Source organism: Sapajus apella, unplaced genomic scaffold, assembly GCF_009761245.1.
Source record: "Sapajus apella isolate SASKATOON/1434 unplaced genomic scaffold, GSC_monkey_1.0 scaffold40, whole genome shotgun sequence".
Classification (NCBI taxonomy): domain Eukaryota; kingdom Metazoa; phylum Chordata; class Mammalia; order Primates; family Cebidae; genus Sapajus; species Sapajus apella.
Window position 1 is genome coordinate 19,785,506 of NW_022436980.1, and position 22,251 is coordinate 19,807,756.

The 22,251-nt window shown below is 38.6% G+C and overlaps 1 protein-coding gene and 1 long non-coding RNA gene across 2 annotated transcripts in view; both read right to left on the minus strand.

Moving 5' to 3' along the window:
* The window catches only part of ADGRG7 (adhesion G protein-coupled receptor G7), a 92,922-nt gene extending 73,629 nt beyond the window's left edge, over positions 1-19,293 (minus strand). Inside the window, exons 1-3 of the mRNA XM_032299275.1 lie at positions 18,919-19,293; positions 1,402-1,515; positions 315-419 (exon numbers count right to left, since the gene is read on the minus strand). Coding sequence (XP_032155166.1) covers positions 315-419; positions 1,402-1,515; positions 18,919-19,033 — 334 coding nt within the window. The 5' untranslated portion in view covers positions 19,034-19,293. The remainder of the gene's footprint in view (positions 1-314; positions 420-1,401; positions 1,516-18,918) is intronic.
* LOC116565555 lies at positions 10,928-11,785 on the minus strand. Its single transcript, XR_004275496.1, has 2 exons — positions 11,738-11,785; positions 10,928-11,012 (listed from the first exon to the last, which is right to left on the minus strand). It is a non-coding gene; the product is annotated as an uncharacterized LOC116565555 (long non-coding RNA).
* Positions 19,294-22,251: the final 2,958 nt, after the last annotated feature.

Here is a 22,251-nt window from a genome sequence, read left to right on the forward strand (position 1 = left end):
TTTTTTTAGTAGAGACGGGGTTTCACCATGTTGACCAGGATGGTCTCGATCTCTTGACCTTGTAATCCACCCACCTCGGCCTCTCAAAGTGCTGGGATTACAGGTGTAAGCCACCACGCCCGGCCAAAATGTAAGGTTTTATGAGATACTACCTTAAGTTTTGAACATTAGCATCATAAAAGGGAGTCAAGTCCTTCCACAAAACCTTTCCTGTTGCCCTTCAAGGACCTAACACTAGTTGGAGGTGTGAGAGGTGTGACTCAGCATAGTAATTCTTATGCCTAAATAGAGTAGACGTTTGGGAAAACACATACCATTTGGAGTACTCTTGTCACATGTTTCCAAGGACGATCCATATCTGCCCACTGGGATTCTGGGAAAAGTAAAATCCATATATGCACTATTTTCACAAAAATTAGCTGCAATAAAGAGGAAAAAAATCTTATTAAAAATCATACTTTAAAAAATTGAAACCAGATAAAAGTCAAAGGTCAGAACCTATGCAGTGAAATTTGAAAGGTAATAGAAGGCTTATAGAACCCACTGGCCTGTGAGGAACCTCTGTACTTTCCTATCAGGTTAAGTTATTGACATTAGAATGACTAGTATGTTAGATAACAGGTTCCAGTTAAAATGTGCACAATATAAACCTGGTAGAGATGGGATGTGAGACAGGATACCGTAACAGATTAGGTGAAATCTTCAGAACTAAAAATATAGAGTCTACAGCGGCCAAAGGCATCAAGAGGATGTGGGCAAAATCAAAAGGCCAAATTCATGGGGTCTGTGGGCTATAGTGAGCGGCAGGTGTATAGTAAATGATAGCAGCAGGTATCTAGGGCTCTGGACTCTAAGCAGACAGCATGACGTGTACAGTGTTGGAAAGCACACCTCAGATTTAAAAATGGCCTTGAACTTTGATTCTGAGGCACAATTGATTGAAATCAAACCACCAACTTAATAATAACTCTTCAAGGTAAAGGAAGAAAAGATAAACATTTAATATAAGTATATACTTAGGAAGATGCATCTTGATTTCAGAAAAGTTAAATATATGAGAGTAGGGATATTTGAAATGTGGTAATATGGCATATTACCAATTGAAAGGATCGGAGAGAATCATTGCCCTGGATTAGTCACTGCAGCCAGAAGGAAACACAACTGTGAGTTTGCAGAAAAACGTAACAGGAAACAGATAAGGTGCATTGAATATACTGATGAATTGCCCAAGAAGAAAACCCAACTTTTATTATTGAGCTGATAAACACATCTTAAAGCCATCATCATTATGCCCATTGTTTCTGTAACCATTCACCGAAACTTCTAGAAGCTTTATTGCTATTCTTATTAACACAAGAGTGACATCAACCTTACACCTTAGCATTATCCCAAGTAATTTACCCATTGTACATCTCAGCCCTTTCCACTCTTCTGTGCAAATACATCTGCCGTTTTCCCAGGTCCCACCATTCCTGCAGAAGTCTGGAGGGATGCTTGATGAGGGAGCAGATATTCCTAAAGAAACAACAAATAACAGAATAGTCATGAACTGGCTGATTCATTTCTCCTTTCATGCCTGTGGCCATTTAATTTCTATATGTAAATCACTGCTTTGAGTATCATTGCTGAGAAATATTCTTTGTAATATTGTCATCAACAAAATATACACTGAGAATCTACACCAGATATACAATGCTTACTAGATGCTATGGATACCAAAAAGACACAGTTGAAAGACTTAATGCTTTGATCAAGGAAATTAGACTCCCCTGAGAAATCAGACATTATATAGATGGTAAGTAGATGGAGATAAATAAATGATTGATTGATAGATAGATAGATAGATAGATAGATAGATAGATAGATAGATGAGTCAACATGGAAACTTATAAGTACAGTAAGAAAACATAGAGAGAGGTTGAGGACAGAGGTAACTTAGCTAAGAAGACCAGAGAAGAGATAGTAGGCGGAATGGACTTTAAAATTACATCTTGAAAAGTCAGATGAAAATGGATGCTCCAAATAGGCAGGATACAAAGTACAAAAATTACAAAAACACAGAAAGTTCTGATGTGTCTAAGGAACACAGAGAGTTTAACATCTAGCATTAGATCTATATGGAACAACACCAGGGTATACATTGGATTGGGAGGGATTTTATAAACCAAACCAACCTCGAAGGAACCTTAGAGGGGTCATAAAACAAAGGAGTAATATAATAAGGAATTTTTTTTTAGGATGATATCTGAGGCAGTATGGGAAACGACTGAGGCTAAGGGGCAAGGAAAACCATTTAAATGAGAACCAGAACTCAAACAGTGACTCTAAGAAAGTTAGGTGGCACTACATTCAGGAAGCATACCTCAGAAAGAACTGTTAGGATCTAATGACTAGTTACTTTGAATTGGGGATAGTGGGGTCTCTAAATTGAAAAATAGAGTGAATGGTGAAATTAACTAAGTCTGAGAATACAGGGTTGGGCATAATAGCTCACACCTGTAATCCCAACACTTTGGGAGGCCGAGGCGGGTGGATCACTTGACGCCAGGAGTGCGAGACCAGCCTAAAAAATATGGTGAAACCCCATCTTTACTAAAAACACAAAAATTCACCTGGTGTGGTGGCAGCTGCCCATAGTCCCAGTTAGTCGGGAGGCTGAGGCACGAGAATTGCTTGAACCTGGGAGGCGGAGGTTGCAGTGAGTTGAGATCATGCCACTGCACTCCAGCCTGGGTGACACAACGAGACTCTATCTCAAAAAATAAATAAATAATAAATAAATAAATAAATACAAGAGGCAGAGTTCTAGTTCTAATAATGATGAAATAGACTGTACCATATTAACCCTCCTCTAGGTAATAATTTTAATAGATGCCCAAAAATTAAAAAAAGAGAACTACTTGAAGACATTGGACAGCAATGAAAAACAGGCAGAAGCTGAAACGTATTCTATAGTTTTTCCATTAAGGGCACGACCCAGTCTCTATGGCAGAAGTGGCTGAAACTTGATCAGGAAGCCACAGTCTTAATGAGTTAAAATCTGACAGGAAACTGTTTGGGGCTACAAGAACAACTAGAAATTGAAGGTAGATATCCCAGAATATAAGAAGCCATATAGAAAAGAAGCTCCAAGTCTGTGTAGAAATTACTCACAAATCTGGGGCAAAAAAAAAAGATATTTAAGAAAACATAGCTTCAAGGATCTATGAGACAATATCAACATGTTGTCTAACATATATGCAATTGGAGTCCTAGAAGGGGAAAAGAGGAGTAATAGGGAAGATAAACTAACAGAAAAAAATCATGGTCAAAATTTCCCAAATTTTATTAAGAACTTCAGCTTATAGATTCGAGAGGCTCAGCAAATCACAAGAAAAATAAATACAAGAAAAACCACACATAGACACATCATAGTCAAACTGCTGAAACTCACGCATAAGAAAATCCTGAAAGCATACAACTACCAGCCCAGATAGTTTTACTCGTAAATTAGGGAGGAAAAAAATCTCATACAAACTATTTTAGAAAATAGAGAAAGGAAGGAACTTTCCAAATCATTTCAGAATGCCAGGGTAACCCTGATACCAAAATCTGACAAAGACATTACAAGAAAATGAAATTACAAGCCAATAAATCGCATTTTCACAGATGCCAAAAGAAACCCTTTAAAAATAGCAGGAACTCAAATCTCTCACAATATATCAAACTAATACTACACCATTACCAAGTGAAATTTATCTCAGGAATGCCAGGTTAGCTTGGTAATAAATAGAAAATCAATTAATTTAATTAATCATATGATAGCATAAAGAAGAAAAGCTTTATGACCATCTCAATAAATCAGGAGACAAAAGCATCTGATTTTTTTAAAACTCTCAGCAAACAAGAAATAAAAGAGAACTTCTTCAAACTGATAAAATCACCTGTGAAGAACCTATCACAAATATCATACTTAACAGTGTAATATTGAATGCTTTCTCCCCCAAGACTGACAGGAACAGAGTTCAAAATAATTGCTATAACCACTTCTACTCAACATTGCACTGAAGATGCTAGCCAGCGCAATATGCAGGAAAAAGAAATGAAAGTGTAAAGTTAAGAAGGAAGAAAATACAAGTATCCTTTGTTGCAGGTATCATCAAATATATTAAAAATGCTAAGATATCTCCAAAAACTTACTATAATTAATAAGTGAATTTAGCAAGACTGTATGATATAAAATAAAGACATCAGCAACAAACAATTGAAATACAAAAGTATAAAATCATTTTCACTTAAAAAATTATAAAATTCTTGGAAATAAATTTAATAAAATTTACTTAACGAGACCTCATTGTTCAGGTACATTTTTAAAAATCTAAATAAATGGAGATACATACCTTGTATGGAAGACTCAAAGCTGCTAAGGTGTCTATTCTCCCCAAACTGATGCAGTCAAAATCCATAAATGAAAGACTTTTTTATAGAAATTAACAAGCAGATTTAAAATTTTTATGGAAATGCAAAAGACTTAGAAAAGCCAAGAGAAGAACACTTCTATGCAAATAAACTAGAAAATCTAGAAGAAATGGATACATTCCTGGACACAAACATCTTCCCAAGACTAAAACAGGAAAAGGTCAAATTTTTGAATAGACCAACCAATTAACAAGTTCTGAAATTGAGGCAATAAATAGCCTACCAACCGAAAAAAGCCTAGGACCACATGGATTCACAGCTGAATTTTACCAGAGATACCAAGAGGAGCTAGTACCATTCCTACTAAAACTATTCTAAACAATTGAAAAAGGGGGACTCCTCCCTAACTCATTTTATAAGGCCAGCATCATCCTGATAACAAAACCCGGCAGAGACACACCACACACAAAAAAAACTTCAGGCCAATATCCCTGATGAACATCGATGTGAAGATCCTCAATAAAATACTGGTAAATCTAATCCAGTAGCACATCAAAAAGCTTATCCACCATAATCAAGTTGGCTTCATCCCTAGGATGCAAGGCTGGTTCAACATAGCAAATCAATAAACATAATTCATCACATAAACAGAACCAATGACAAAAACCACATGATTATCTCAATAGATGCAGAAAAGTCCTTTGACAAAATTCAACAGCGCTTCATGTTAAAAAACTGTCAATAAACTAGGTATTGATGAAATATATCTCAAAATAATAAGAGCTATTTATGACAAACCCACAGCCAATATCATACTGAATGGGCAAAACTGAAAACATTTCCTTTGAAAACTGGCATAAGACAAGGATGCCCTCTCTCACCACCCCTCTTCAAACACAGTATTGGAAGTTCTGGCCAAGGCAATCAGGCAAGAGAAAGAAAACAAAGTATTCAAATAGGAAGAGAGGAAATCAAATTGCCTCTGTTTGCAGATGACATGATTGCATATTTAGAAAACCCCATCGTCTCAGCCCAAAAACTCCTTTAACTGATAAGCAACTTCAGCAAAGTCTCAGGATACAAAATCAATATGCAAAAATTGTAAGCATTCTTATACGCCAATAATAGACAAGCAGAGAGCCAAATCATAAATTTACTCCCATTCACAATTTCTACAAAGAGAATAAAATACCTAGTAACACAGCTAACAAGGGATGTGAAGGAGCTCATCAAGGAGAACTACAAACCACTGCTCAAGGAAATAAGAGAGGTTACAAACAGATGTATAAATATTCCATCCTCATGGATAGGAAGAATCAATATCGTGAAAATAGTCATACTGCCAAGAGTAATTCATAGATTCAATGCTATTTCCATCAAACTACCATTGACTTTCTCCACAGAATTGGAAGAAACTACTTAAAATTTCATATGGAAACAAAAAAGAGCGTGTACAGCCAAGGCAATCCTAAGCAAAAAGAACAAAGCTGGAGGCATCATGCCACCTGACTTCAAACTATACTACAAGGCTACAATAATCAAAACAGCATGGTACTGGTACCAAAACAGATACATAAGCCAATGTAACAGATGGAAACCTCAGAAATAACACCACACATCTACACCCATCTGATCTTCAACAACCCTGACAAAATCAATAATTAGGGAAAGGATTCCCTATTTAATAAATTGTGCTGTGAAAAGTGGCTAGCCATATGCAGAAAATTGAAACTGGACCCCTTCCTTACACCTTATACAAAAATTAACTCAAGATGGATTAAAGACTTAAATGTAAAACCCAAAACCATAAAAAACCCTAGAAGAAAACGTAGGCAATACCATTGAAAAGACTTCATGACAAAAACGCCAAAAGCAATTGCAACAGAAGCCAAGATTGACAAATGGGATCAAATCAAACTAAAGAGCTTCTGCTCAGCAAAAGAAATGATCATCAGAGTGAACAGGCAACCTACGGAATGGGAGAAATTTTTTGCAATCTCTTCATTGCAAAGATTTAATATACAGAATCTACAAGGAACTTAAACAAATTTATAAGAAAGAAAGCAACCCTATCAAAGAGTGAGCAAAAGATATGAACAGACAATTCTGAAAAGACATTTATGCAGCCAACAAACAGATGAAAAAAAGCTCAACATCACATTTATTGTTAGCAAAATGCAAATGCAAATGCAAATCAAAACTACAAAGAGATATCTCACACCAGTCAAAATGGTGATTATTAAAAAGTCAAGAAACAACAGATGCTGGCAAAGCTGTGGAGAATTAAGAACGCTCTTACACTGGTTGGTGGGAGTGAAAATTAGTTCAACTATTCTAAAAGACAGTGTGGCAATTCCTCAAGGATCTAGAACCAGAAATACCATGTGGCCCAACAATCCCATTACTGGGTATATATCCAAAGGAATATAAATCATTCTACTATAAAGACACATGCACATGTATGTTTATTGCAGCACTATTTACAATAGCAAAGACATGGAACCAACCCAAATGCCCACAAATGTTAGACTGGATAAAGAAAATGTGAGCATATACACCAAGGAATACTATGCAGCCATAAAAAGGAATGAGAGAATGTTCATTGCAGGTACATAGATGAAGTTGGAAGCCATCATACTCAGCAACCAAACACAGGAATAGAAAACCAAACACCACGTGTTGTCATTTATAAGTGGCAGTTGAACAGTGAGAACACATGGACACAGGAAGGGGAACAACACACACTGGGGCCTATTGGGGAGTAGGGGAAAGTGGAAGGAGGGCATTAGGACAAATGGCTAATGCATGTGGGTCTTAAAACCTAGATGACAGGTTGATAGGTGCAGCAAACCACCATGGCACACATATACCTACGTAACAAACCTCACATTCTGCACTTGTGTCCCGCAACTTAAAGTTAAATAAAAATTTTTTTTAAAGATAGGAAAAAAGAACAGATTTGGATGGCTCACATTACTGAGCATATGACTTACAATAAAGCCATAGCAATCAAGACAGAATGGAATCAGTATAAACAGACAAATGTATCAGTGAAGTAGAATAAAAAGTTAGAAATAATTAAAACATATATGTTTTGTTATCTTTTTAAAGACGTACCAAGGCAATTCAATTGAGAAAGGAAAATTTTTTCAACAAATGGTGCTAGATAATCTGATTAAACAAATCACCCTCAAAACTCAATCTCAGGTGGACTGTATTCCTAAAATCAGAAAGCTAAAACTAAAATGCTTCTCAAAGAAAACATAGGAGAATAATTTGCAATTTTGGGCCAAAAAAAAATTTTTTTTTTTTTTTTGAGATGGAGTTTCGCTCTTGTTACCCAGGCTGGAGTGCAATGGCGCCATCTCGACTCACCGCAACCTCCGCCTCCTGGGTTCAGGCAATTCTCCTGCCCCAGCCTCCTGATTCGCTGGGATTACAGGCACGCACCACCATGCCCAGCTAATTTTTTGTATTTTTAGTAGAGACGGGGTTTCACCATGTTGACCAGGATGGTCTTGATCTCTTGACCTCGTGATCCACCCGCCTCGGTCTCCCAAAGTGCTGGGATTACAGGCGTGAGCCACCGCGCCCAGCCCCAAAAAATTTTTTTGTATATAGAAAAGGACCCAAAAGCACTAAGCATAAAAGAAAAAAAAAATCAATAATTAGCCTTAGTCAAGTTAAAAATTGCTGTCATCAAAGACACTGTTAGGAAGATAAAAACAGGCCAGACATGGTGGCTCCTGTTGGTAATCCCAGCCTTTTGGGAGACCAAGACTGTGGATTACCTCAGATCAGGAGTTCAAGACCAGCCTGACGATCATGGTGAAACCCTGTCTCTACCAAATATATGTATATATATATATATACGTATATACAAAAATTAGCTGGGTGTGGTGGTGCATGCCCGCATTTCCAGCTACTCGGGAGGCTGAGGGAAGAGGATCACTTGAACCTGGGAGGCAGAGGTTGCAGTGAGCCGAGATCATGCCACTGCACTCCAGCCTGGGCAACAGAGTAAGACTCCATCTCAAAAAAAAAAAAAAGAAAGAAAAAGAAAACAATAAAAATGGAAGACACAGGCTGGGAGAAAATGTTTGTGTTACATATATCTGACAAAGGAATTGTATCCAAAAGTGTAAATCAGGGTTGTAAATCTAATTGTAGATTAGAATTGTAATTTGTAAATTGTAAAGAATACACATTAATAATAAGAATCTAAGCAGATCACTTTTTTTAAAGTGGGCAAAAGACTTGAACAGACATTTAATAAGATGTGAATAGGCAAGAAACACTTGAAAATAACTCAGCATCTTAATCATCAGAGAAATGCAAATTAAAGCCACAGAAATATCATTTCACACCCCACTAGAATAGAGAAATAGATTAGAATAGATTAGAGCCTCCATAAATAAACCCACACAAATATAGTCAACTGCTCCTCAACAAAGAAGTAAGGGAAATTCAATGGAGAAAGGATAGTCTTTTCAACAAATGTTGCTGGAATGACTGGACAGCCATATGCAAAAAATCATCATCATTATCATCATCATCATCATCTAGAGATAGACTTGCATCTTTCACAAAAATTATCTCAAATGAATCATAGGTCTAATGTAAAATGCAAAACTATAAAACTCTAGAACAGGGATCCTCAACCCCGGGTACCAGCCCATGGTTTGTTAAGAACCAGGCCACATGGGAGGAGGTGAGCCAGGGGCGAGTAAGTGTTATCTTCCGAACTTCGCCTCCTGTCAGATCAGCAGCATTAGATTATCATACGAGCACAAACCCTAACATGAACTGTGCATGCAAAGTGTCTCATAAGCTCCTTATGAGAATCTAATACCCGATGAAGTGGAACACTTTTATCCCTAAACCACCAGTGAATGAACACTGGCTTCAACTTTAGGTCACCAGCAGTATCAGCTGCTAACAAGAGAGCTTGTCCTTTGAAGCCAGATGTTGACTTCTCCTCTCTAGCTATGAAAGTCCTAGATGGCATCTTCTTCCGGTAGCAGCTGCTTTATACCCCGAATATGTGTTGTTTAGTTTCGCCATCTTCATCATTTGTCATATCTACATCTTCTGAATAACTTGCTGCTTTCCTTTGCCCTTATGTTATGGAGATGGCTTCTTTTGCTAAACTTCATAAACCAATCTCTGCTAGATTCCAACTTTTCTTCTGTAGCTTTCTCAACTCTCTCAGCCTCCAAAGAATTGAAACAAGTTAGAGCCTTGCTCTGGATTAGGTTTTAACTTAAGGGAACATTGTGGCTGGTTTGATCTTCCATCTAGACCCCTCAAATTTTCTTCATATCAGCAAAAAGACTTCCATTTTCTAACCATTCAGGCGCTCACTGGAATAGCATTTTTAATTTCCTTGAATAACTTTTCCTTTGCAATCACAATTTGGCTAACTAGCACAAGACCTTAGCTTTCTGCTTTTCTCAACTTTCACACGCCTTCTTCACTAAGCTTAATCATTTCTAGCTTTGGATTCCAAGTGAGAGACACCCAACTCTTCCTTTCACTTGAATGCTTAGAAGCCATTGCGGGATTATTAATTGGCCTAATTTCAACGATGCTGTGTCTTGGGGAACAGGAAGGCCTGGGAAGAGTATGAGAGTTGAGGGATTTGCCGGTCTGTAGAGCAGTCAGAACACATACAACATTTATTGATTATGTTTGCCATCTTACACGGACATGGGTCACAGCACCCAAAAACAATTGCAATAGTAACATCAAAGATCAGGATCACAGGTCACCGTAACAGAAACGCCAATAATGAAAAGGTTTTAGATATTGTGAGAATTATCAAAATGTGACTGACACAGAGATGGGACGTGAGCCCATGCTGTTGGAAAAATGGAACCAACAGACCTGCCTGACACGGAGTTGCTACAAAGCTTCAGGTTGTAAAAAAACACAATATCTATGATGTGCAATAAAACAAGGCGTGTCTGTATCGCATTCCTTCTTTCTGCATTCAGTTTCTTGCTTTTTGATGTATATGATTTAATAATTCTTTCAGCCAGAGTCTCTGAGTCACAGATTCTCCAGTGTTTATCTGAAAATGCTTTCAGTTTTCCCTCACTGTTGATTTTCAGTTTGATAAGGATGAAATTCTGGGTTGACAACACTTTGAAAATATTACTTCCCAATTTTTATTTATTTTGGGGGAGGCTTTTTTCTATAAACGTCTTTTAAATTTTCTTTATCTGATGTACTGCAATTTTACCTTGATGTGGTTTGTTTTTGCTTTTCCTACTTGAAAAGTCATTCTTCAATTGAGAAAACTTTTCAGTTATTACTTCTTTAAGAGTTACTTCTCCCATATATTCTATTATCTTCTGAAATGTCTGGTAGACCCTGCTGGGCTTTAGCCTTCTATACATCAAGTTTCTTAATCTCATTACTGTTAACATTTCTTTATATTACTATGCTGAATTACAGTTTCCTAGTTTTCTTTTGCATTCCCTAGTTTTCTCTTTATTAGGGTTGAGGGGGGTGCTTTTTTGGTATGTTTGTTTGCTTTGTAGAGACAGGGTCTCCCTCTGTCACCCAGGTTGGAGTGCAGAGGTGTGATCCCAGCTCGCTGTAGCCTCCATCTTCTGGCTCAAGAGGTTCTTCTGCCTCAGTCTCCCAAGTAGCTGAGATTACAGGCAGGTGCCACCATGCCTGGTTATTTTTTAAATAATATTTTGTGTTTTGTAGAGATGCCAAGGCTGGTCTCAAACTCTTGGCTTCAAGTGACACTCCAGCCTCAGCCCCTAAATGCTGGGATTACAGGCATGAATCACCATGCTCACTACCTTACTGATTTCTAATTTCCTTTTAAATCACTTATTTTTTTATTATTATAATATTTTCCATTTTAAAAGTACTATTTGGTTCTTTTTCAAATACTTCTATTCTTTTTAAAAATACTATATTTTTCTTTGGTTTATTTTTCTCCTATATTTTAAATGTTTAATCTTGTTAAAAGTATTTTATATTCTCTTTCAGATTGTTTTGTTATATCCAATTCTGGGAGGGTTCATCCTTTTGATCACATCTGATGTCTCTCCAGCATCATGGTTCACATGTAATTTTGGACTGTAAACTCATCTTTATCTTATTTATTATTCTTCTGTGAGACTTTTATGGGTCTTGTTTGTGAAAATATTTCTACAGGAAAATTTCATGATTACTTATTTTATGATCCTGGGGTACCATCAGTAGTAATCTTAAACTAGTTTTAGGATTATTATTTTTTTCTTTTTTTGAGACAGCTTCACTCTTGTTGCTAAGGCTGGAGTGCAATGATGCAATCTCAGCTCACCGCAACCTCCACCTCCTGGGTTCAAGCAATTCTCCTGCCTCAGCTTCCCGAGTAGCTGGGATTGCAGCATGCGCCACCACACCAGTTGTATTTTTAGTAGAGACAGGGCTTCCTCATGTTGGTCAGACTGGCCTCTAACTCCCAGCCTCAGGCGATCTGCCCGCCTCAGCCTCCCAAAGTGCTGGAATTACAGCTGTGAGCCACCATGCCCAGCCTATTTTTAGGATGATTTTTAACTGGAGATTTCTGTACTGTACAGTAGGACTAATTTAGATTGTAAAGCCTGGGGTTTCGATTACTGGTAGTGACTTTTTTTTTTTCCTTACTCATGGCCCTGAACAGATGATAGTGTTATTGAATGCTTATTTGGACTAGTGAGTAGGATTTTTCTAAACTCCTTTTCTTGGTTGATCCTACTCCTTAAGGTTTAGGTATTATGCTGGTGGCTCAGGTCCAGCTCCCTTGTGTCACCAGCACAGAAATCATGCCTCCTGTCCCATGAATGCGCTGAAATTACACCAGTGCCTGCTCACCCTCATAAGTATAGATTTACTCTTTATTTCTGCCACCTGTGATTTTTCTTCAAGAACGAAAGCCTACTTGCATATATGAATTTTGTCATATTTTATTTATAACTTCTATGTTTGTAAACAAGAAGGAGATCTATCCATGTCTACTAATTCTGCCTTTTTGCTGTAAGTCAAGAGTCACTTCTTAAAGTTAAGAAATAATTTGCCAATTTTTAGAACAAGGGTCTTGATCCATATCTCCAAATCCTCGCACGGTACCGTTGAATAGCAGGTACCCAACTAATGTTTGCTGACTGTCTTCTTTGCCGTTTGTATCTTGGTTGAGGATATCTAGTCGAAGCTGAACTAACAACTCCTCTGTCACAATCACATGGTTAACAACTTGTGCTACGCACTTCAAGACTCTAGCCTCTGAAATACCTAAATTATCCACGAAATACGGCAAAAATCGTACTGGTATCTTTAAGACTGTATTTTTACATAAAGGAAGTCAGACTCGGAAAGATTAAATGGCTTATCATATCATATAACCAGTTTTAGAATTATGACCTTGAAAAAAAGTGACATTCGTTATTCACCAACCCAAACCCCTCATTCTACATAAAGGCTGAGTGATTTCTTCCAGATCAGTAATTGGAGCAGAGCAGGTAATAGACTAGATCTCCTTGTAACTGACTGAGTGCCTCTGCTCCCTCCTCACAGGGCCTGTCTTTCCCACTGATTGGGACAAGCAGCATCAGCTTCATTTTATTTGAGACCCCATATTTTGGAACATATTTAACAGCAATATTTTTCTTTTGTAACACCAGCATAATAATGACTTTTTCTATATTCTTTTAAATTGTACAAAGTAATATTTCTAGAATTATTAGCCTATTAGCCCTATTTTCAATGCTTTTCAATGCTTTTACTACACATCTTGGAAGTTTAAATATAAAACACATACAACACGCACGCAGGCTGCTTGGGAGAGTAGCATAAAATAATACTAAAGATTCCAAGTAGAAAATACTAATTTCTTCTCCTAAACCAGACAAAATCAGAGTCTATTTTGAAAAGTTCGGTTTTAATAAGTGAGAAAATAAAAATATATTTCCTTAGTCTAAGAAATTTCATCTGCAGATCCTTTCTAGTACCTGGCTTAGCCTTTTGGGCTTTAAAATCCAGGCATCTCTCATTTGTCCTAATTTGAAATAATTTGGTGATGATAAAGGCAACTCTTAAATGAGAGGACAATGTTTAGGAAAGTTTATTCTGGTTAAAAACCCTGAAAGATTTATACCAATAAAATACATAAAGTATAATCTTTATTTAAGGTAAAGTTTGTCCAGTATTAACTACCTGGTTAATATTTCAATAAACTGGTTAAATATTTTTCCCTTTGTTAATTCTTATTATACTTTGAAATAAGAAGTATAATACTTTGAATTCTTATTATGCTTTAAAATATACGCATGGCTAAACATTTTAATAAACATTTCCCCTGATGGTGTGGTGTAGCATACGTTTGAAAGGCAAATGCAGGAAGATGCGGCAGTTCTTGGAACTGTTTCTGTTTCTGTTTTGTGCTAGTCAATTGAACTTAATGATTAAACCTATTGTAAATTTTTGGATTGCTAATTTGAGTCTCAATCCAAAGGTCCAATCTAGGTCAATGGTATCTATTCAGGGTATAAATCAGGGAGTGGAGAAAGCTATGCTCTGCACTGAATTATCTAAAAATACCTCCAGGATAGTAGCCAACGATTATTGAGTACTTACAAGGAACTAGACATTATCTTAAACTTTTTCATATATTGACTCATTTAAGCCTCATATCAGCCCTATAAGATAGGGTTTACAATTATGCCTGTAATAGGTTAGAAAACTGAGGCTCAGGCCGGGCGCGGTGGCTCAAGCCTGTAATCCCAGCACTTTGGGAGGCCGAGGCGGGTGGATCACGAGGTCAACAGATTGAGACCATCCTGGTCAACATGGTGAAACCCCGCCTCTACTAAAAATACAAAAATTAGCTGGGCATGGTGGCGCGTGCCTGTAATCCCAGCTACTCAGGAGGTTGAGGCAGGAGAATTGCCTGAACCCAGGAGGCAGAGGTTGCAGTGAGCCAAGATCGCGCCATTGCACTCCAGCCTGGGTAACAAGAGCGAAACTCCGTCTCAAAAAAAAAAAAAAAAAAGAAAACTGAGGCTCAGAAATGAATAATTTGCTCAAAGTTAATAATTTGCTCAAAGCTAGTGAGTGGCATCATTGGGATCTAAAGACAAGCAGTCTGGCTCCAGAGTTTTCTTTCCCCTACTCTGTTACATTTGCCTCTATATTCTCAAGTACCCACTTTAAACACTATATTCCATGTTAGATCTTCAATATGTGGGTCATCGAGGAACCACAGGCGGGGACATATCCAAACTTTCAAGTACGAATATTTAATACCTGGAAATCGAGAAATAATCCACTAAGCCAAGATTCTAGCCCCTTAGTTTAAGAAAATGACTTGTAAAATGGAATCAACACTTTAAACAACAGTGATTCAGATGTTAAAATAATCCATGCACCTCAATCAATTACATAGCCAAATTGGAATAAATTTATTTTTAAAACCCTTCTCTTTCATAGACATTTTTTTTTAATTTAGGGGGTGATTCTGTGAGGAAGGAAGAAGGGAAACAGGTTAAGGAGCAGAAGAGACATTTACAATACCAGGATTAAGACAAAAGAACACTGCAGCTGCGTAAAACCCAACTTTCTCCCTCCAGAAAACACTGCTCTGAACTTTTTTTTTTTTAAACCCAAATGCAAGTATCCTCCAGGAACGGTCACATGAGTTAGATTTGTTGAGTTTGCCTCTGGAAGAAGTACTGGAATTGAGTGAAATTAAACCCAAGTATCTATGGTCAGATTATTCTTTGACAAACAATAAACTCTCATTGACCTTTCACAACAACCCATATTTTCCACAGTGTAAGAATTATCAGGCCAGGCGCAGTGGCTCACACCTGTAATCCCAGCACTTTGGGAGGCTGAGGCTACTTGAGGTCAATAGTTCGAGACCAGCCTGGCCAACACGGTGAAACCCCATCTCTACTAAAAATACAAAAATCAGTTGGGCGCGGTGGCGGGCGCCTGTAGTCCCAGCTACTTGAACCCAAGCGGCGGAGGTTGCAGCGAGCCGAGATCAGGCCACCGCATTCCAGCCTGCGGACAGAGCTAGACTCCATCTCAAAAAATAAAATAAAATCACAATTATCAATGCTATGAAGTCAGACCTTGGGGACTGGGAATATTTCAACATCCTTAAGTCTCTCGCAGGACTGGGGAACAGGGGTATCCCGTGGTAGAGAATGAAGGTTAGAATATCTGGAGAGGGCCGGGCGCGGTGGCTCAAGCCTGTAATCCCAGCACTTTGGGAGGCCGAGGCGGGTGGATCACGAGGTCAAGAGATCGAGACCATCCTGGTCAACATGGTGAAACCCCGTCTCTACTAAAAATACAAAAAATTAGCTGGGCATGGTGGCGTGTGCCTGTAATCCCAGCTCTCAGGAGGCTGAGGCAGGAGAATTGCCTGAACCCAGGAGGCGGAGGTTGCGGTGAGCCGACATCGCGCCATTGCACTCCAGCCTGGGTAACAAGAACGAAACTCCCTCTTTTAAAAAAAAAAAAAAAAAAAAAAAGAATATCTGGAGAGAAGTGGGGGTAAATAAAAAAACAGTCCGGGTGGTAAACAGCAGGAAATCCTATGAGCCGGGAGAGGTGTAGAATATGGTCAAGTAAGGCACTGTTCATGTGTTTTGAGATTAAGATACTCTCATTTTGAGAGGAGTTAAAGAAAACATTTTCTACCATTATGATCATGGACATCTGTCTATGATTATATCGGGCTTAGCGCCAGTTGGAAAATGTCGATGGAAAGAAATATAATAAAGATTAATTGTGTGTTCATTTTACATTCATCATCACGAGTGAAGGGGCCCAAAAGCTTTACTCCTTGTGCTTTCCTATGAAGAACGCCCAATGTGAAAAGGCTGGGCTTCTGACAAAACTGGGATTTGCCCTAAGTTTTTAGCATAGTACCTAGATCATAGTAAGAATTTTGGAAACTATAGGTATTATAATATTTAAATATATAAATAGCATAAATATTGTTGTACATCAGTGGTTATTCCCAGATCAGAGAAATGTCTGAATGAAATTTACTCAGCAGAATTTGAAATTTGTTTCTATTTTTCACAGTGAGGCCATTATTGTTTCAAGAAAAATAAATGTGAGAGACTTAATTTTTATGTTCTATTTATAATATACACAAAATAAATTTTGAATGCAATAAAATTAATTTATGCAAAATTTTGTGTGTTTATATCTATTTTCCCTACTAAGACATTTATACCTTTCATCAGTTTCTCAGAGATATGTGTGACTTCTCTCTCCCTTAAAAAAATAAATGTGGCTGGGCACAGTGGCTCACGCCTGTAATCCCAGCACTTTGGGAGGCCAAGGTGGGTGGATCATGAGGTCAGGAGTTCAAGACCAGCCTGACCAACATGGTGAAACCTCGTCTCTATTAAAAATACAAAAATTCGTTGTATTTTTGTATTACAAAATACAACTAATGGTGGCACACTTGGTGGCACACACCTGTAATCCCAGCTACTCAGGAGGCTGAGGCAGGAGAATTGCCTGAACCTGGGCAGAGGTTGCAGTGAGCCAAGATCACGCCATTGCACTCCAGCCTGGGCGACAGAGTGAGACTTCATCTCAAAAATCAATAAATAAATGACATAAATGTAAAAACTATTTATGTCTATACCTGAGTAAGACAAAGCAAGAACATTCAACAATTACATAGGATGGGACGGGACAGGATAAAAAGAAATAGAGTGAAGTGGAGTGAAATGAAACAATTTACCAACTCAAACGCACTGTCAATAAAATGTACAAGGCAAAATAGGAAGAGCAAACAGTGCCATTCTTTCCATCTTTTTCTTTAAATGATAGTGATAATCCTCTCCTTTTCCATTGGGCTTACCCCAAAGCTAAGAGATATCCCTTACATAAACAGCTAATTGAAAAATGCTACTCAGAAAAAGAGAAAAGTTTGTCTTTTTGAGGAGCTTCTATGCCCCGACTGTTAGACGTGGGATCTCTATCACTTACTTTCTTCTGGATCTTAGCTCTCAGAGAGTTCAGGAATATATTTTCTATGTATTTTAAGCAACTCCCCCTAAGCCTTGAACTTTCATGTTTGTGTCCCCACCCTGCACTGTTTCTTATGTTGCTTTTGTACTTTGCTCCTTGTTTTTAATGGTTTCGTTATACATGTGTCCTTTATAAGTCACCGTAAATTTCCTTTTAAAAGTAGATGTCACTTACGTAAAGGAAAAAAGGAAGGGAGGGAGGGAGGGAAGACAGGCAGGGAGACAGGAAGGAAAAACTTTGTGAAGTATACCCTTTAGATGAGGTCTTACAAATCTGGCAGCCTTAATGGGGTAAAATCCATAGTTCATAATTTTTTTAACTTGAATTAAACTATTTTACAACCTTAAACAAACAAAAGCACATTTGCTCCAAGTTTAAATTTTACTATTTTTGTTCTGGTAAATTTTCTCACTCTAGTTCTCTAAATACTATTGAAACCGTATTCTGTAAATACTGGTTAGGGCAGTGGGGAAGAGGGAGGACAGATCCATCCTCAGCTGCCCTCCATCAGCAGCAAACATGTCAGACCCCTCCGGTGGTCTTCGACAGTGAATCTTCACAGCCATCCTCCACGTTCCTGCTAGCTCTGCAGCCTTCTGTCCTCCCCAATTACCTGCCCAGAGGGCATACTACCTCTCCTGCTGCCTTTCCTGATTGGCATTATGTTTACTGTTTCATTAGAAGCTTTCTCTGATTTTTACGAAAAAGAGTATGTAGTACACCCAACTTCGAACTCCTTTATGGAGACGCTCTACAGCCCAAGGCATCCAGCCTTAGGATCACTGAAATGTTCCCTTCTGAATTCCAGCGGGCTTTTCTTTAACGTTGTTCTACACACTACCTCCCCTCCCACACCCTCCCATCCCAGGCCAGCTGTGGCACACAAATATTCAAATATTTGTGGAATAATCAGGAAAGTCATTTTAAAAATGGTTTTTAAACTGTTGATTAGTTTCCTACAACTGGCAAGTGGGAAATTTGTGTGCAAACCCTGAGATCATTTCACTTAAACCTTAGTGATGACCTTCTTAAACTTATCTCTTAAAATGAAATTCCATTCTGTGCATGTTTGATTGTGTGTGTGCTATGCACGTGTGTATGTGTTTGATGCATGTGTGTGTCCCCCTTCATAACGATTTACCCTTTTCCCGAATTTAGCCAAACAGACCTAAATGTGTGTTACCAATTGTTTTTAATTATTACTCTGCTACCAATTCAGTCTGTAGTTAAAAGAGAAAGAGGCCAATTCAATTATGTCACTCCTCCCCCTGCCCATTCACACTCACACATATTCATTTCTATTCAACCATCTGCTAGGCTCAACTGACTTCGTCTTTTATATCCCATAAATAGCACCTTGGTGGGATGCCTCAGGCTGGACAAGGTACCTCCCAGTACTGGTGCATCAGGTGGCCGGGACAGAGACCCCATGCCTTCTCTGGCTCTGAGTTAAACATAGCAGGACAGCATTACCTCTGCGGATCCTGACCACAATCCTCCAGATGCCCAGTCCCAAAACGATGCCAGTCAGTAGCCCACACACGACAGCCACCATCACCCTGAGGTTCCAGGCACGGCAGGAAATCATGGCAAGGCCAACCACACATCCACTGCTGGGTGAGAAACAACTAGCTTCTTTTCTTCTTGAGCTAATAAGTTGAATCAGAAAGCATTCTAAACAGAAAAAGAAGTCCTCCCATTAGCGATCCATCAGACTTTATATGTTAGGACTTTTGAGGGTAATCCAGCAAGATGCAGTTTGAATCTCCTAATAAAAGGTGCATGCTCAGCTTGCAATGTCCTCATCCTTCACTGAAGGAGAATGTGAAAAAAGCAATTAGAGTTATCAGAATAGGGAGATAACTCGGGGCAATAAAGAAGAAGGGGAGGGACTAGCTACAAGGGTCAAAGAGCGACTGTCCAGACAAGCCACAGAATGAAGGAAGTGAACGAAACAGAAGAAACCAAAGAGGAAATCACGAAGGCAGTGGATGCCAGCAGTCATCTATGGCTCAGCTTCCTGTGTTTTTGTCTCAGGAGGGTACAGCAGACAAAGACCGGCAGGTGCTTTGGGCCACACAAAAGCACCCTCTGGGAAATGAACTAGGCTGTCAACAAGAGGATAAATGGCAATCACCACCCATGATTCTAGCGCTTGCATTTCTTTAAGGAGGCTACATTTTGACAGCTGCAGTTGGTGAGTGGACATACTGGCACAGGGTGGGTCTTGAAAAGCACTAAAGCCCAGCAAGATAACCCATCTGCTATGGGCTGAATTGCGTCCTTTCCAAAATTCATATGTTGGAGTCCTAACCTTCAGCACCTCAGAATGTGGCCTTATAAGGCCATAAGGTTATTACAGAGGTGACCAAGTTAAAATGAGGTCATTAGGGTGGTCACTAATCAATATGGCTGGTGTCCTTATAAGAAGAGGAAATCTGAACACAGATATGCATAGAGAACCATGATCTGAAGAGACAGAGAGAGAAGACGGCCATCTACAAGCCAAAGAGAGTCCTCAGAAGGAACTCGCCCAGCTGATACCTTGACTGTGGACTTCTAGCCACCAAAACTGTAAGACAATATATTTCTGTTGTTCAAGCCACCCAGTTTGTGGTACTTTCTTAGAGCAGCTCTGGGAAACTAACACATCATCAGACTGGTGTCTCTACAGACACAGCTCTGACCCTCTCCAGCCCAGGCTCCCACATTCTCCTTCCCCATCCTCCACCCTCACCTGAAAGAACAAATAAATGAGCATTCACCTCCTCAATCACAGTTTGGTTCTGGTGGAGAGAACCGATGCTCTGGTCCTCTCTAGATGCTCCCTTGGTTCATGAAATCCATATTAAATGCTTTTAATGTGCCCAAACTGGTACAAGACATGAACAGGGTCCTCAAAGAACTCATTTTCTCAGGGGTGAGATACCTAGATATAGCTACCTATAAGACAAGTCATAGCTGTTAAAATGAAAGATCATCACATTTAGTTATTACCGAGTGCAGATGCTCCTTGACTTACAATGAGATGACATCCCAATAAATCCACCTTAAGTTAAAAAATATCTTAAGTCAAAATGCATTCAATACACCTAACCTGCTGAACATCCTAGCTTAGGCTAGCCTACCTTAAATGTGCCTTAAACAATTACAAGAGCATAAAATTGGGCTGAGTCATCTAATTACAAAATCTATCTTATAATAAAGTGGTGAATATCCCATGGGATGCATTAAATACTACAGTGAAAGTGAAAATCAGAATGGGTATATGGGTACCCCAAATATGGTTTCTGCCGAATGCATATTGCTTTTGCACCATGGTGAACAAACCATCATAAGTTGGAAATCTATGTATTAGCCCTTTAATACCTACATACCGGCCCATTAATTCCTTCAGGAAGTATTAAGCAAGGCTTTACCAACAAAAGGTTTTACACTTAAACTGATCATTAGTTAACCCCCAAACAGCTATGTATTTTTTCCAATTCTCTGTGACATTCACTTGATAAATGTTTCGCTATAAACATAAGGCCCTAACTTTATGCCTCCCAAGAATTTCAGAAAATGGAAGAACTTAGAAGTACCGCTGCAGAAAGATAAAATAAGTGAATGCAAACCCGTTACCTCATTTCCCGGGAATGGATTTTCAAAAACCTGTTTCTGATATGTCTGCATATACATGCACAGAAAACGTCTGGAAAGGTACAGGAAAAAAATTCCTCTTGGGAATCTGAGGAATCTGAGGTAGGAGAGAGTTTTTAAATTTTATATCCCTTTTATGCTTTGAAGTTTTAACCTTGTGTATTTTTTCTATTATTATAAATAAATATGTATAACTTTTTCAATAACAATGGTTTTCAATAAATAATAAATCTAAGGAAAGGAATTAACACCTGTCATATGCCCAGGGTATACCAAGGATGCTGCCGTATACTTTACATTTGTTTATATCATTCACTCTGTGTAAAAACCGCAGGTAACATAGTGTGTTTGCCCTTTTCATGAATGAGGAAATGAGACTGAGCCCGACATGATTCTATGCAGGAGTTCTACGGTTAAGTAATTTTGGATGGCACCAGGTTACACAAAGTTACACAATTTTCTCTGCTCTAGTATTTCTTAGAGGCTTCAAGATGCTCATGTCCATTGTGAATTGCTAGAGAAGACATGTATGTAAATATGTTCTCAATATTATTTGACCGCAGAATCCTCTTCTCAAGAAGGATCTCTCGGAGTCAGGGTTCTTCAGAATATGCTTTAGAAGCACTGCCCTGTGAGATCATCTGCAGAATGGTCTTAGTTGAACAGCGTGACTGAAGGAACGGACCATGGGTCTCACGTTTGCTGTCTGGTGATGGTGTTTTTCTCCTGTAGCATTCTGAATCTTTTGAAGGGATATGGACTAGTGACTAGAAAACTAACTTTGGTGGTGATCACACATCCTCTATTCCACAGTTGGTAGAAGTCCTGGAGTCCCGGGATGCTGTCATGACTGCTGCTTCTTAAGGCTTCCATGTCCTTAACCACATGACAAGGTTTATAAGGCTTGCCATCTATCCAGCTAGAAATTCCAGAAATTCATGAAATTGAAGAAATTCCTAGGCAGGGAAATTAAGATGTTGACATTTATGTAAAGGCATGAATTACTACTGATAATAGACAAATGTGTAGAGTCACCAATATTTATACACACACACAACACACACACATCAGGATGACAAAGAAGAAAAGGAAAAGAGTTAAACAGGAAATAATTCATTTATTCTTTCATTCTACTCAGGGCGGCATTGTACTAGGCACTGGGGA